This window comes from Sorex fumeus, unplaced genomic scaffold (assembly GCF_029834395.1).
Source record: "Sorex fumeus unplaced genomic scaffold, SorFum_2.1 ptg000008l, whole genome shotgun sequence".
Lineage (NCBI taxonomy): Eukaryota > Metazoa > Chordata > Mammalia > Eulipotyphla > Soricidae > Sorex > Sorex fumeus.
The window spans coordinates 27583081-27598079 of record NW_026606065.1 but is presented as its reverse complement, the minus strand read 5'-3'; the positions used below and the strand labels follow the sequence as shown (position 1 = coordinate 27598079).

At 53.2% G+C, this 14999-nt stretch overlaps 1 protein-coding gene across 3 annotated transcripts in view; it reads left to right on the top strand.

Annotated features, from left to right (window-relative positions):
• The first annotated feature begins 1033 nt into the window (after window positions 1-1033).
• The window catches only part of TPP2 (tripeptidyl peptidase 2), a 55355-nt gene continuing 41389 nt past the window's right edge, over window positions 1034-14999 (top strand). For all 3 annotated transcript variants that reach the window (XM_056109176.1, XM_056109188.1, XM_056109183.1), the window contains exons 1-4: window positions 1034-1291; window positions 7092-7220; window positions 10390-10485; window positions 13541-13645. In XM_056109176.1, the coding sequence (XP_055965151.1) occupies window positions 1127-1291; window positions 7092-7220; window positions 10390-10485; window positions 13541-13645 (495 nt within the window). In that variant the 5' untranslated portion in view covers window positions 1034-1126. The remainder of the gene's footprint in view (window positions 1292-7091; window positions 7221-10389; window positions 10486-13540; window positions 13646-14999) is intronic.

Below are 14999 nucleotides of genomic sequence, written 5' to 3'. Positions count from 1 at the left end.
TTTGGGCGACACACTCAGCTGTGCCCAGGGATCTCTCCTGGCCGTGCTGGGGGATTTTATGTGTTTACTTTACTTGCTGTACTGTCTTTCTTGTTCATATCAGGTATTCTTAGCCATGATAAGATTTCCAGTGGCTCAAATCTTGCATAGGAGGAAAATCATAATGCCCTTTTATTTACACTTGACCTCTTAAATAAAGGCTTCTTTCAGTAGAGGCACACAATAACCAAGATTAATGTGAACAATTAGTGTAACCAATAAAAGTCAGTTTCTTACACTGCAATTGCTACATACCTCAAAGCATAATTTTTGCTGTTCACACTTTTGAAATAATGGACCTTGCATACATACAGCTATACAAACAAACACAGAAGTGCTGCTGTAGCACTATTGACAACTACATTTCAACATAATTTGTAAATTTCCCCCTATCTTTCCTTCCGGCGTTTAAAAACATGGCTCAGAGCAAAGGTCCCTCTGCCTCACCAGATTGCTAAAGGGGTCATTGGCCTAAAGAAAAAAAAGGGAAAAAAATTAAATAACAATCAAACGATAACCCTGGCTTGAAGACAGAAAAGATATCAGAGGATCATGCGGTGCCAGCGGAGCCATATACAGCCGTCCCTGCAACCTGAAGACGTCAAAGTGCATTTCCCACTGGAAGGAATGAGCAAGAACTTGGGCTTGGAGCAGGGAGGGAAAGAACGTTTTGGAGGGTTGTTTTTTTATTTTGCCCTACTGGGAGACGGAGGTGCCCACGCCTCCAGGAGGCTCATTTCCTCCCCCGTGCCCCGGAGACGGTCCCGCCCGGGGTCCAGGACGTCTTCGGCTCCGAGGCCTGCCGGGCTCTTAAAGCAAAAACTACCCAAAACCCTCGGGGCGGGCCCCCGGGGCTCCCGGGCGCCGCTGGCGCGCGCAGGCTCCGCCCCCTTCTCTGCGGCCCGCTCGCGGCGCCGCCGGCTGACGTGGCGGCGTCCAATTGGGCCTGGGCGCCGGGCGCGCGGGGATTGGCCGGCGCCGGCCCCGCCCCCGCCCCGCCCGGGCCCGCGGCCGCCCGGGTGTCCTCGCGCCGCCGTCCGCGCGCCGCCTGGCAGTTTGCCTCCCGCTCGCCCTGCAGCCCGCGCCCATGGCCACCGCCGCCACCGAGGAGCCCTTCCCCTTCCACGGCCTGCTGCCCAAGAAGGAGACCGGGGCCACGTCCTTCCTGTGCCGCTACCCGGACTATGACGGCCGGGGCGTGCTCATCGCCGTGCTGGACACGGGGGTGGACCCGGGCGCGCCGGGCATGCAGGTGCGCAGGGCCCGGGCCCGGGCGGGACGCGGGGGGACGCCCGGGAGGGCCGCGCTGCGGGGCCGGGCCCGGCGGTGGGTGGCCGGGGCTCGCGGGGGACACGGGGGTCGGGGTCGGGTCCCCAGGACGCCCAGGCCGCCTTGAGGGGCGAACGCCCGCCGGCTTCCGGAATCGCTTCCTCCGCCACTTCTGGCCCTGCTATTTTTAAACCATCCTTTCTGCACGGGGCTGGTTTGGGGCGGGGTGGGGATGCGGGGGGGCCGGGGGTTCGGGAGACTTCGGGGTGCCCCGTTTCCGAGGCTTGGGGGAACTTCTTCGGGGGCCTCGTGGATTAGGTTTTCTGTGTGGTTTGTTGGGGTGGGGGGGGAGATGCTGCAAAACACAAGACAGCTGGGGTTCTTTTTGTGTCTGTTTGGCTTTGAAATTGTTTGCTTTTGGGGGAGGAGGGGCCTGAACCCCTTGGAGAAGCAGATTAGGTACCGCCCCGACGGTGATTTGCGCCCTAGCGCATCCCTGGGGATCACCAAGTAGCTTGGCTGGTCCTCGGAGTCTCTGACAAATGTCAACTTGTTGAAGAGCTGCTGGGCGGGCGCGCAGCCTTGTGAACGCTGATGCCTGGCTCGTGTGTGTGTCCACGTGTGTGCGCGTGCGTGTGCCCGCGCATGTGTTCATTCCTCCCAGCACTGCTCAGGTTCAGCCTCTCTCTGCTGTCCGGTCTGGGCTGTCTGGTCTGGGCGCACTCCCACCTTCCATGCACCATATCCCGCACCCCGCCTTTGCGCTCTCCTTCCCCAGGACCAGTTCTTAGACCTTCTGGTACTCCGGCTCCGGAGTTTAGGGCAAGTCTTGGGCCCAGAGCAGCCAATGGGCAGTCTGGAATCTTCCCTGGGAGCCTGGCCGGCTGGCCCCTGTGCGGGGCCCTGGCAGGGAGCACTGCGAAGGGGAGCAGGGATGCAGGCTGCCTGGAGCTACTACCCACACAGTTAATGAAGCTTGACTGGGGTGGGAGGGGTGCCCGGTGTGGCCTGTGATTCCCCCTTTGTAGGGGTAGGTGGGAGGGGAGCTGCAGGTGGTTCCCCATCTTCCCTGTCAGGGGAACAGGGGCATCACGGAGTCTGGAGCTCATGTCAGTACAAACGCTGCTGTGACAGTCTCCTTGGGCTGCGTATCCCGCTGGGATGCCACAGCTTCACGAGGAAAGTGGATCGAGGTGGCCGATGGCTTGTGAGTTTTGAAGTGTTGGAGGGAAGTGTTAAAGGCTGGTGGGGAGGTTGGGGCAGGCTCCTGTGGGGTGGGGCACTGGTGGTTCAGTGCTGGAGCGAGCTGGAGGAGGTGGTTTCGGGAGACTGAAGCCCCGGGTTGGGTCAGGGCGAGTCCTCACCCCTGCTCCCTGGCCAGCTCTGACAGCAGCGTCTCAGGCAGGGCTGTTCAGTGGCACACTCTGCTGGCTTTCAGCTCCTTTGTTTATTTTCAGGGTGGTGGGTGCCTTCGCTCAGTCTGAAGTTACACGTAGTTGCCTGAACATACACTTCTAGAAACACTTATATATAGTGTTTGTTGAATAGCTAAAATAAACAGTCAGGTAAACATGCTGGGTTTTAAATCACCAACTGTTGGGAGCATAGGCGTGTTTGAGCAGTAAGATTTTGAAAGGCAAACGTAACTCTCCCCTAACAGTTGAATTCTGTGAGCCTGACCTAAATACGTAAGGTGACCTGTAGCGTGAGGGAATTCTTAGTGTTTTTCCCTCTTACTTGGAACAGGTTCATTTTGTAGCTCCGTGAATCTGTCATTAGATGGGACCGTAGTCCGGGGCGAGGGTCCGCAGGGCACAGCCAGGCACGGCTCCCATCCCCAGCCCGCAGAGGAACAGTGAAAGAAGGCATCAGGCTGGCTGTTTGGGAGGTGCAGGACACGGCATCTGCCCTGGGCTTGCTGTGAGTTCAGGGGGCGGATTGTAGGCGGGAGGGAGCATTCAGCCCCTCAGGAACCGTTCCAGGCCACTGTGGGGCCGGAGTGTTGGGTGAGCAGCGAGTTCTGTGCTTCTGTGCGGGTGGCTGCCCATCCCAGTCGCTCAACTGTGCCTGTGTGTGGAGGTAACGCCCACTGATCGGGGCACCTTTGTTGCCTCAGCCCAGAAACCCTAAATCCATGACTAGGTGCGTACCAGCCCCCAGGCCAGCCCCCATCCTGCGCTCCACATCCCGCCGCACACAGGAGGGGCCTGGACCTGGCTTTGCGGTGGGGACTCTGAAGAAGGGCAGGTCTCCCCATCCACTTGAGGACTTGGCATGGCAGGCCTTCACCAAGCTGCTGTCCAGGTGAAGCCCACACTTCTAGCCGGGCACTGGGACCCGTGTCACCCGCAGCCACTCTGGCGTTGCTCCCGCTCTGCTGTTGGTGTGTTCCGTGACCGTCCACTCGGGGCACCCCACATGTTGCCTTTTAGAATCATTTTCCTTATCTGTTCACCAGACCTGCTTCAGAAACTGAGATTGTTTGAAAGTACATAGCGAAATTTGTTGGAATGTAATGTTCTTGGAACTTTAACATTTTTTGGATAAGGTGGGGGCGAGGGTGGGGGGTAATTGTGTCTGTACACGATGAGCAGAATTTCCTCAGGAGAAAGAATGGTTGGGGGTGAGGAAGAAGTTTAAGCCTGTGAAAAAGGATTTTTAAAAAAATCCATTTTCCCACTGACCTGCACGTAGCATGACAGAAGCGGCAGACAGCCGACCGGGTGCTTGTTCGAGGGCTGCCTTCCTACCCGCCGCCCCACTGAAGCCGAAGCTTTCCGAAACTCGAGCCAGTCTTAGTCATTCTTTGTCATGTTCTGGGGCTAAGAGTCACTTCATAGTATTTATGACAGAGCTACCCTTGCATCAGAGAATGTTTTCGGCGTCTTTACCTGGAGCAACAGGTGTTCACTGGGTTCTGTGTGGGGTCACCAGCGGTGTTTGATGCCCGGCGCCCAGGTCTCGCCCGCTTGGGACTTGGGATCAGCATGCAGAGCACGGGACGCATTCCTCTCCCAACCACTCCCCCCACCCCCATCACAGCTCTCCACCATCCCCCGCCTCACAGGGGAATTATGAGCCAGGGCCTGTAGCTCAGTTTCCCTCTGTCTTTTGAAGACCTCGAAGACCTCAAGACCTCGGCTTCCTAGTCCTGCATTTCCTTCCGAGTCGGCCCCAGGGGCCAGCTGCCTTCGCCCCACAATGCAGCGAGTGCTCCGAGGATGGGAAGTTGCATGTGTCAGGTTGTTAATGAGAAAGATGGCTCCTAATAAGTCAGTCAGGCCAGTGGCAGTGGCCGGTGGTAAATAACCTGGGAAATCCCAGCAGGCCCTGTCCCTCTGCTCAGGCCCGATAATGAGCTTGCTAATGAGCGGCCTGGGTCTGATGCTTTAGTGATCTCCTGTGATCTCCCGGTAAGCATGCTGCTGGTTCTTGGAACTGGAGAAGTGGGAGGCCAATGCAGGGCAGGAGCTGCAGATACATGCAAATTGTTCTCCTGGAGCTTCATTGTTTCCTTCTTTCTGTTACTTTGAATCTTGAAAGAGAACGATACTTTTCTTCTTCCTTGCTTCCAGTTTTATTTCTGTAGATTTTCTTCTTACTCTGTTGACAGTTGGTGTTGATTGAGCCATATGTGAGTGTAAGCTGCTGGTGGGGATGCTGCTGGTGGGGACTAGAGTCAGGGGGATGGATTTGAGCCACACCCCGCAGTGCTCAGGGTTGACTCCTGCCTCTGTGCTCTGGGCTCACTCCTGGCCAGTGCTTGCTCGGAGTCCTGGGGATCGAGCCCTGGTAGCTGCCTTACCTGCTGCATTATCTCTCTCGCCCCTTCCATGGGGATTTTTTTTTTCCCATAGCTTTTAACCTCTGAATACCTTTTGCAGTATATAGACTCTCCAGGAGATAAACATCCAGTTCCGGAATCACCGTAAAAATCTCAGTGCTCCCTGAGAGCACTCTATTGTCCCGATCAAACTCAGTCCCTAGCTGACCAATGGTACCTGTGAGTAAGATTTGGGGTTTCACAGAGAGCCTCTTTCTCTACCTTGTAAAGGAAGAAAGTGGGGGGTATGTTCCCCCTCCCCCTCTGGGTGCATAGGAGCATGGAGCTCTGCTGGGGACAGTATGCGCCCAGGCAGACACGCAGGAAGGAGCCATGCTCAACCGTGTGTGGACTCCGGGGGATGCAGAGGCTCTGTGCCCGGGGCAGTGGCCCCAGCTCTCTCAGGGGGAAGGATGGGACTTGTCCTGCCTGAGTCATGGTTTCTGCTGAAGACGCAGTCTGCCTCTCGTGTACTCGGCTGATTGCCTTGGCAAAGCTGACCCAGAAGTTAATTTTTTCCCCCAAAATAACATTATGAAAAGACACTGTGACTCTTGCAGCATGGGTCAGCGACTGTCATAAAAATGGCACACTGGACAATGGCTCAAGTGAGACTTGTGAACTGGGGGCCAGACGGATGGAGTGAGCTCAGCCCTGGGCACTGCACCGTCTCCCGAGCACAGAGCCCAGAGCAGCGCTGAGCACTGACAGTTGTTCCACCCCGGAAAAAAAAAATTTTAAGGACCCAAGAAAAAATAAGTGACATGTCCAAGAAATCACAACCTTGGAGAGAAGCCCTGGTGCCAAGTAGTTCAGATACCCAAGGGACATGTGTGCCCTCGGCGGCCGGCCCTGGCCTGAGTCGCTAACTAGCCTCCCAGGCGCTTGCTGTCCAGGTGTGGGGATGCAGGTCTCTGCAGTCAGATGTGGGGAGCCTTTCTGTGCTGGTGCTCGATGGGGCCCCACCCAGGACCACTGGCCAGGGAGCAGAGCATCAATGCCATGTGCAGGGTGTTTCTGAAGTGGAGCAGAGCGGACTTGGGCGCACGGGCTGCGCAGATCACCCGGGGGGTGGGGTGGGGAGAGGACAGCCCAGAGAGCTGGGGTGGTGAAAGGCGTCACCTGATAACCAAGTGCCCGGAACTGTTTTCTCCCCAAAGTACTGCACTGTCCAGTGCTGGGCCGCCGAGCAGGAGTGGAGAGCCAGGGCCTGCCCTCCGCACATGGTGTGGTCCCCCTCCGATGCGTCTCAGCTCAGCTCGCTTACCAGCTGGACACGTGGTGGCTGGTGCTCCTGTGTAGTGCCAGCACCCAGAACCATGGGCCCCAACGTCAGTGCCTGTGCCTGACGAAGAACTCTTTTTTTTTCTTTTTGGGTCACACCCGGCGATGCACAGGGGTTACCCCTGGCTCTGCACTCAGGAGTTGCTCCTGGCAGTACTTGGGGGACCCTATAGGATGCTGGGGATTGAACCCAGGTTGGCTGCGTGCAAGGCAAATGCCCTACCCGCTGTGCTATTGCTCCAGCCCTGCAAAGAGCTCTTAAGATAGACCATGCAACAGTCTCGAGCGTTTCCACAACTGAGTTTCCTGTTTAGAATCTGATGGGTTTGGGCTTAAAGCAGCTCAGTCCTGTATTTCAGCTGAATGCCGCAGTAGGCTATTGGCTACGAGTGTCCGGAAGTGCCCAGGAAGTTGGCATTGCCTTAAGGATAAGATGCTCGGGGCCAGAGCGGTTGCCCTCCCTCTCCTTGCCTGCGGCTGACCCATCTGGAATCCCCTGCACCCCGAGTGCCGTGGGGTCCCCCGAGCCACCCCCCCCCCTCCAGGAATGGTCCACGAGCCCAGAGCTGGGAGGAAGCCCCGAGTGCTGCTGAGGGTCGCGATGCTCAAACCAACCCAAACATGAGAGATGAACACTAAGAACACCTGTGACCGTGCCTGCTTGTCTGAATTCCAGGTCACAACGGACGGCAAGCCCAAGATCATCGACATCATCGACACCACAGGCAGCGGCGACGTGAGCACAGCCACCGTGGTGGAGGCCAAGGACGGTGTGGTCACCGGGCTCTCGGGGAGAACGCTGAAGGTATTGCAGCTGCACCCGGGTGGGGGTCGGGCTGGGCTGGGGTCGGCCTCTGGGGCTTCCTGTTTCCGGGTACGTAGCGTGACGTTTCGGGGAGGGGCTGAGTGTGCAGTGACAACTGCGAGCCAGGGCCGCAGGTGGGGACGGCTGTGGGGTCTCAGGTTCCTGGGGGGGGGGGGGGGGGGCACGTGTGACTGCAGAAGCAGAGTGCCTCGAGTGGGGGGCCAGCAGCGGGCCTGGGGACGTCCATGCTTGGAGAACAGGAGGGACCATCTGAGGCGGGTGCCCTCTGGAACTAGCGCTTCCCTCTTGGCCCCTGGCTGCGTCTGTGGGTCCTCTGGACCCTTCCGCCAGCGTCTGTGCATGGGGGCTGAGTCTGCACCCAGGCAGGGCAGTGAGGGTTTCAGGGCATTCTTCATGGTCAGGCAGTGGCCGTATACTTGGGGTTCCCCACCTTCCGTGGTTGCCAAATCCTGGGTATTTTAATTTGGGGATAGAAAGATGTCCCAATGATAACTTTGCTTTCTTTCTTTCTTTTTTTTTTTTTAATTCCTTCATAATTTTCCCAGGAAACTTGAACACAAAATGTTAATTCATCATTATGAACTTAAATGATGGGCTATTTTTTTTTTTTGAAGGGGGGACTATTATCCCATTTTATTTGGATTTTAAAAAAACACTTTGCCCTGGTGTTTCTGTTTTGCTTCCTCCGTTTCCTCCCTCTCTCCCCCGTCCTCTCCTGCCCGGAGCTTCCCCATGACCTGCCTTTGGGGTCACTGGGCCCTTGGCAGCTCAGGACTGGCGAGGCCCAGAGAGGGGATGGGCAGGATCATCTGCTGTGGGGCCTGGGGGGCCCGAGAGAGCAGGAGACGCCCTGCTCCTCCGTGGGATGCTCTGGGCTTTTGAGGGGCCTGGGTTTGAGGGGGACGGGAGCTGAGTGCCTGTCAGCACCAAAGACTCGTGTGCTGCCGTGGCCAGGAGGGCCCTCCCCTCTGCTTGCTCCTCCTCTGCTCCTCCAGGGAGACCCTGTTCCTGCACCCTGTCTTTAATGCCATGACATCCCCACGCATTTTCAGGTTGCTTTTGCTTGCAACCTTTCAGACCGCTGACTTTCAAAAGCCTCATCTCCTTGTTCCTTTTTCCTGTTCTAATTTTAATAGCATTTCAGTTTGACGTCACTTTTTCAGATCGTCAGTATTTAGTCTTCCCTCTTTTTTTACAAAAACAAAAACAACAAAAAATCAGAAAACACTCCAGATCTGAGGAATGATTTGAATGATTTGACCAGCTCTCACCCCGTCCTGTGGTGTGGAGCTTTCCAGAAGACAGTGGGGTTGTGCTCCAGAAGGACGGTGAGTCTGAGACATGAGTGGACATGACACCTGAGGACTTTGCCGCGTGGAACACTGACACACCCCTAGCACTTGGCTCGCTAGGAAAATGCTCAGTGTATTCAGCACTCTCCAGGAAAGGGGCGTCACTTAGTCAAGGGCTTCTGTTTCACGCGGAAACAGCATATGTGAGAGGGGATGGGCCATGTGGCAAATGTTTCAAATAGTTCAAAGACACCCTGAGGATGGATCCCCAAGGCTCTGAGTCCATATCCGAGTGACTGCTGCCCCTGTGAGGAGACCGGACTCCTCAGGCCCCCGCCTGAGGTTAGCTCCACCTGGACTCGGTTCCTGTCAGGCCGTAGAGCCATGATTGTGACTTGTCTTTGCTGCTTGTTTTCAGGCAACAAATCTGCCTATACTGTGGAGAAAACCAAAATTCGTGACTTTGGAGGCCTTGGGTTATAGGGGACAGGAAATTTTGGTCTCATAATTAAAAGTAATTTATTGTCTTTTGGGGGGTTGGTGGTCACAGCCCGTGATGCTCAGGGCTTACTCATAGCTCTGCACTCAGGAATTATTCCTGGCGGTGCTCGGGGGACCATATGGGATGCTGGGTTGAGGGGGATCAAACCCAGGTTGGCTGTGTGTAAGGCAAGCACCCTCCCCACTGTGCCATCGCACCGGCTCCAATCTGTTGTCATTTTTAAATTGTATTTTATTACATTTATCAAGAGATTTGCTTGAGCGGGCCCAGTAATGTCTCCATTGGAGACTTTGTTGTTACTGTGTTTGGCTTATCGAATACTCTCGGTAGCTTGCCGGGCTCTCCGAGAGGGGTGGAGGAATCGAACTCGGGTCGGCCATGTTGGTAAGGCGAACGCCCTACCCGCTGTGCTATCGCTCCAGATTTCTCGGAGAGCCCAGCAAGCTACCGAGAGTATTCAATATGCCAGACACAGTAACAACAAAGTCTCCAATGGAGACGTTACTGGGCCCGCTGGAGCAAATCGACGATCAACGGGAGGGCCTTTACCTTTACCTATCAAGAGATTGCAAGCTTACTAACTTGCAGTGAAACAAGTCACATGAGAGTTGGTGTCTCGGCTTTATATGATTATAATCTGAAGAGAGTAAAAGAGTCATGCATGCAGAACAATGGATAGACATTAATTTTTATTTAATTTTTTTTTGTGGGCGGGGAGGCACACCCAACAGTGCTCATGGCTTACTCCTGACTCAGGAATTGCTCATAGTGGTGCTTGGGGGACCACATGGGATGTTGGGGATTGTACCCAGGTCGGCTGCATGTAAAGGCACGTGCCCTCCCTGTTGTGCTGTCACTCTGGCCTCTGACTTTAAAGAACTTGTGACTGTGGACCAGAGCCATAGTAGAGAGTGGAGAGGGCATTTGCCTTGTACGTGGCCAACCCGGGTTCCATCTCTGGTACCCCGTCATATGGCCCCCCTGGGCAATGCTTGGGGTGGTCCCCAAACCAACCAACCTAACAGCCTTTTCTTCTCCCTGTGACTGGGCAATGGGGTGGGAGAGGGAGAGGAGGGTGTCACGACTGGAAACTGCACAGGTCAGTGAGGTTGCATGTTGGAAGCATTTAATAGGCTCTGAAGCGTTGCATAGATGAAAGGTGTCCTGGCTGGATTGTTTTATTTATGGATGAGAAGAAAGGATACTGAGAGACGTTAAGTAGCCCCTCAGCGTACTCAAGCCTGGCCGTGACCAGGAGCTAGCTGGGCCAGCTCGAACCTTCCCAAGGAAGCACCTTTTCCACTGCAATATTGGAAAACATGTAGTGAGTGAACAGTGTACTTGTTTCCTATAGATTCCTGCAAGTTGGACAAATCCTTCAGGCAAATACCACATTGGCATAAAGAATGGCTATGACTTCTACCCAAAGGCGCTCAAGGAAAGGATGCAGGTAAGAGACAATGTGCCGTTGGCAGCTCGTCATCATTCTTTATAAAGAAAATACTTCCTTTATGAACTCTGCTATTGGGGGAGCTTCGCAGCTTTCACACAGTAACTTTCCAGAGAGAGTGTTCAGTCGGCTATTACCCATTTGAAATTATGTATATCTGAATCTTGGACACAGATATAAGCTTAAGAAATCTGGATAAGTCAGGACATAACATTTTTGTGTATTTGTAATTTCCTTACAAGAGCTTTTGTTGGATTTTTGAAGGATATATATATATATATATATATATATATATATATATATATATGAATCACCATGAGGTAGTTACAGAGTTCTAAACTTTTGTGATTATGTTTCAGTCACACAGTGATTGAGTACCCATCCCTCCACTAGTGCCCATTCTCCACCACCAATGTCCCAGTATCCTCCTCCCCACCTCTGTGGCAGACACATTTCCTTTTACTCTCTCTCTCCCTTTGGGTGTTGTAGTTTGCAATACAGGTATTAAGTGGCCATCATGTTCGGTCTGTAGTCTACTTTCAGCACCCATCTCCCATCCCGAGCATCCGTCCAGGCATCATTTACTTAGTGGTCCCTTCTCTATCTGAGCTACCTTTTCCCCCAGCTTGTGAGGACGGCTTCTAAGCTGTGGGGTAATTCTCCTGTTGCCTATCTCTACTATTCTTGGGTGTTAGTCTCCCATTCTGTTGCTTATTCCACAACTGAGAGCAGTCCTTCTATGTCTGTCCCTCTCTTTCTGACTCATTTCACTTAGCATGATACTCTCCATGTTGATCCACTTATATGCAAATTTCATGACTTCATCTTTTGTAACAGCTGCATCGTATCCCATTGTGTAGATCTACCAAAGTTTCTTTAACCAGTTGTCTGTTCTCGGGCACTCGGGTTGTTTCCAGATTCTGGCTATTGTAAACAGTGCTCAAATGAACATATGAGTGCAGATGTCACTTCTGCTATATATTTTTGCATCTCTGGGATCCTCACAGATGAAAGAGCTGATCTAAAGTTAGGACTTCCACGTTTCTTCACTTATGTTCCCGTAGTCTTGGTGACTTGTCCTGTTAGTCTTTTCGAGCGCAGTGTGTCAAGGAGAGGCTCACGTGCGCCTTGGGTCCCTGGATTGTGAGGAACCATCTAGGGAGAGGAGGAGCCTGCCTCAGGGGCTGCTTTTACCCAGGCTGCCGGAGTCCATGGTGCTTGGGGTGCTGCTGGCGTTGGCAGCTGCTGGCACCCAGAATGTGGTCAGTGTGAGCGAGGAAGCAGGAAGTCAGTGTCGGGCAGTGCTGGTACAGGGGCGGGTGTGAGCCAGGAGCCAGGCCTGGGTGCCTTCTCGCGTGAGCTGAGCATGGCCGCCTGCTTGCGGGGGCTGTGAACCGCAGGCTGTGGCACATTGCAGTAGTCCTTTGAGGATGCACGGCAGTCATTCCACTTTGAGCTGAATGCTGTCAGAGGTTGATGGGTGAGGGGCTGGGATGTGACTCAGGGGACCCTTGCCCTAGTCTCACGGGTGTGGCCCCCAATAGAAGAGCACAGTGAAGTAAACTTGAGGGTGAAAATGCTGAGGTGCCATAGTGCTGGGATGAGTGTCCACAGAAGGGACATGCTGGACTCGCAGATACACAGGCCGGGGACAGCAGCCCCATGAGCAGGCCAGGCAGGTCATGATGGGAAAGGATTTCTGGGACTGGGAGACTTTTGTGAGCAGCACCGGGGGGAGACGCCAGTTTCAGTAACGGCACCTTCCCGAGTTGGAAAGTGGAAGGCGTGGGGCAGCCTGCGGCCAGCATGTTGCCCCGAGTGCAGGGAGTGCTTTCCTGTTAAATGCCTGTGGAGTGGCCAGATCTCTGGCCTCCTGCTCCCAGTGAGAGGATTTGAGTTGGTGCCTGAGATGCATCCAGAGGTATCCGGAGCTGCCCTAGAAAACTTGTTCTCTTAAAATCTAGGTGCATGACTCTTTACAATAGCCAGAAACTGGAAGAAACCTGAATGCCCAAGAACAGATGACTGGTTAAAGAAACTTTGGTACATCTACACAATGGAGTACTATGTAGCTGTTAGAAAAGATGAAGTCATGAAATTTACATACAAGTGGTACAATATGGAAAGTATCATGCTAAGCGAAATGAGTCAGAAAGAGAGGGATAGACATAGAAAGATTGCATTCATCTGGGGGATATAAAGTAACAAAGTATGAGATTAATACCCAAGAATAGCTGAGATCAGCACCAGGAGGATTACTCCATAACTTAGAGGCCAGCCAGGTATCCTAGAGGAAAGGGCAGTTCAGATAGAGAAGGGAGCACCAAATAAAGGGTGTTTGGAGGATCCTACCAGGAGGGGAGATGCATGTCGAAAGTAGACTATGGACTGAACATGTTTGCCACTCAGTGCCTCTTTTGCAGACCACAACACCCAAAAGGAGAGAGAGAACACAGGGGATTGCCCTGCCACAGAGGCAGGGGGGGATAGGGGGATGGGGGTGAGGGGATATTATCCATGGTGGTGGAAAATGGGCACTGGTGGAGGGATGGGTATCTGATCATTGTATAATCGAAAACCCAAGCACAAAAAATGGCAAATCTACAACTGTAAAAAAAAAAAGAAAGAAAGAAACAAAAAAAAATTAAAAAATTTTTAAAAAAATCTAGGTGCATGGGGCTGGAGTGATAGCACAGCAGGTAGGGCATTTGCTTTGCATGCTGCCAACCCGGGTTCAATTCCCAGCATCCCATATGGTTCCCCAAGCACCACCAGGAGTGATTCCTGAGTGAATGAGTCAGGAGTATCCCCTGTGCATCGCCGGGTGTGACCCAAAAAGCAGGAAAAAAACAAAAGCAAAAGACACTTAGGTGTAATGAGTTGACTGCTGCGTTTTAATCTGCTGTTTTGTCGGCTTGATTAGAGAGGGTTTTTTTCTATTTGCATCTGTGTGGGAATTGTGCGTTCTCACCTGGCCTAAGGACCCAGATGAGTGACTGGACAGGAGCCCAAATATTTTTCCACCCTGTAGTAAGGAAGTTTCCTGTCTTTGCAGAAAGAACGTAAAGAGAAGATCTGGGACCCGGTTCACAGAGTGGCCCTGGCCGAAGCCTGCAGGAAGCAAGAAGAATTCGAGGTTGCCAACGGCTGCTCTTCCCAGGTTGGCCTCCCCTTATTCACACCTGCTACCAACTTCTCGGGGACTTGTCATTCTTGTCAAGTCACTATGACCTGTGTTTACCAGCTTCCAACAACTTCTTAATGATGTTGTACGTGTAAGCATGAAACCACATGTGGGTCCCATGCTCACCCCTGGGCAAGCACTGTCCGAGCACTGTGAGTTTCGCCTCTGGGTGAGCACTGTGAGCATCACCAGTCTATCTCCTCTGCCTCTGGATCCCGGCTGGCGCCATCTCCCCAGCCCCCAGCAACCTGAGCCTGGCTCTATGCGTCGTGCCGTAGAGTATGGCTGTTATGGAGGGAACCGTTGCCTCAGCTGCTTTGACTCCACGTTAGGTTTGTGGCCTGGACTCCTGGGGGCTCCAGCCATGTGTGTGGCATTGTACACAGCACTGCAGAGAGAAATGCCGCCTGAATGTTGTCACAGACGTCTCCTGGTGGTGCTGACGAGCAGGAAGTGTGTCACTGTCCTGCTGTGCTCCATGCCCTTGCCCCTTAAACACCGTTCTAATCACTTTAATAAACAGAAGTGATATCTGGATGCATCACCAGAACCCTTTGCACTAACAGATGTGAGGCCCACGGGTGTCTAAAGGCGCCATGAACCCCCTGGCAGTGTTTGCAAGAACCCCAGTTTTCTTTTTTCTTTTCATAATCCAAAATGAAATGATGGCTTCTAAGACGGCCAGACCTCCGGACCCCAGAGAGGAGTTCGAGCCTCGTAGGAAAGCAGGTGTTTCCCAGCCACCCGGAGCAGCAGGGACAGAAGGTTGTGGTCGTGTCTAGCTTCCCGTCACCCACTGTGGGCAGCTAGAGCCTTTGTATTGCATCAGTCTGTGTTCTTCCATGTTTCATTCAGCTACAGTATTCCAGGGGCTGCTCTTTACAGTTAGCTTTATAAAAGATAAATATGGGCTTCATTAGCCTTTTCATTTCGTGTATCCAAAAAAAGGGGTAAGTTGCCTTTTCCTTTGAGGAGGTAAACATTGACTAAAAGGAAGGCTAACTGAGAATTTTGGAACATCTGTATTTTTTCAGGTAGACCCACTCTATTATAGTATGTAGTTTAAAACAGGTTAATTATGGGGCTGGAGCAATAACACAGCAAGTAGGGCATTTGCCTTGCATGCGGCCGACCCGAGTGTGATTCTCACCATCCCATATGGTCCCCCGAGCACTGCCAGGAGTCATTCCTGAGTGCATGAGCCAGGAGTAACCCCTGTGCATCACCAAGTGTGACCCAAAAAGCAAAAATAAAATAAAAACAGTAATTAGGTTGAAGCATAGGAAATTCTTGGTTTCATCAATTGGAGTGGTCCAAATAGCTTGAACAT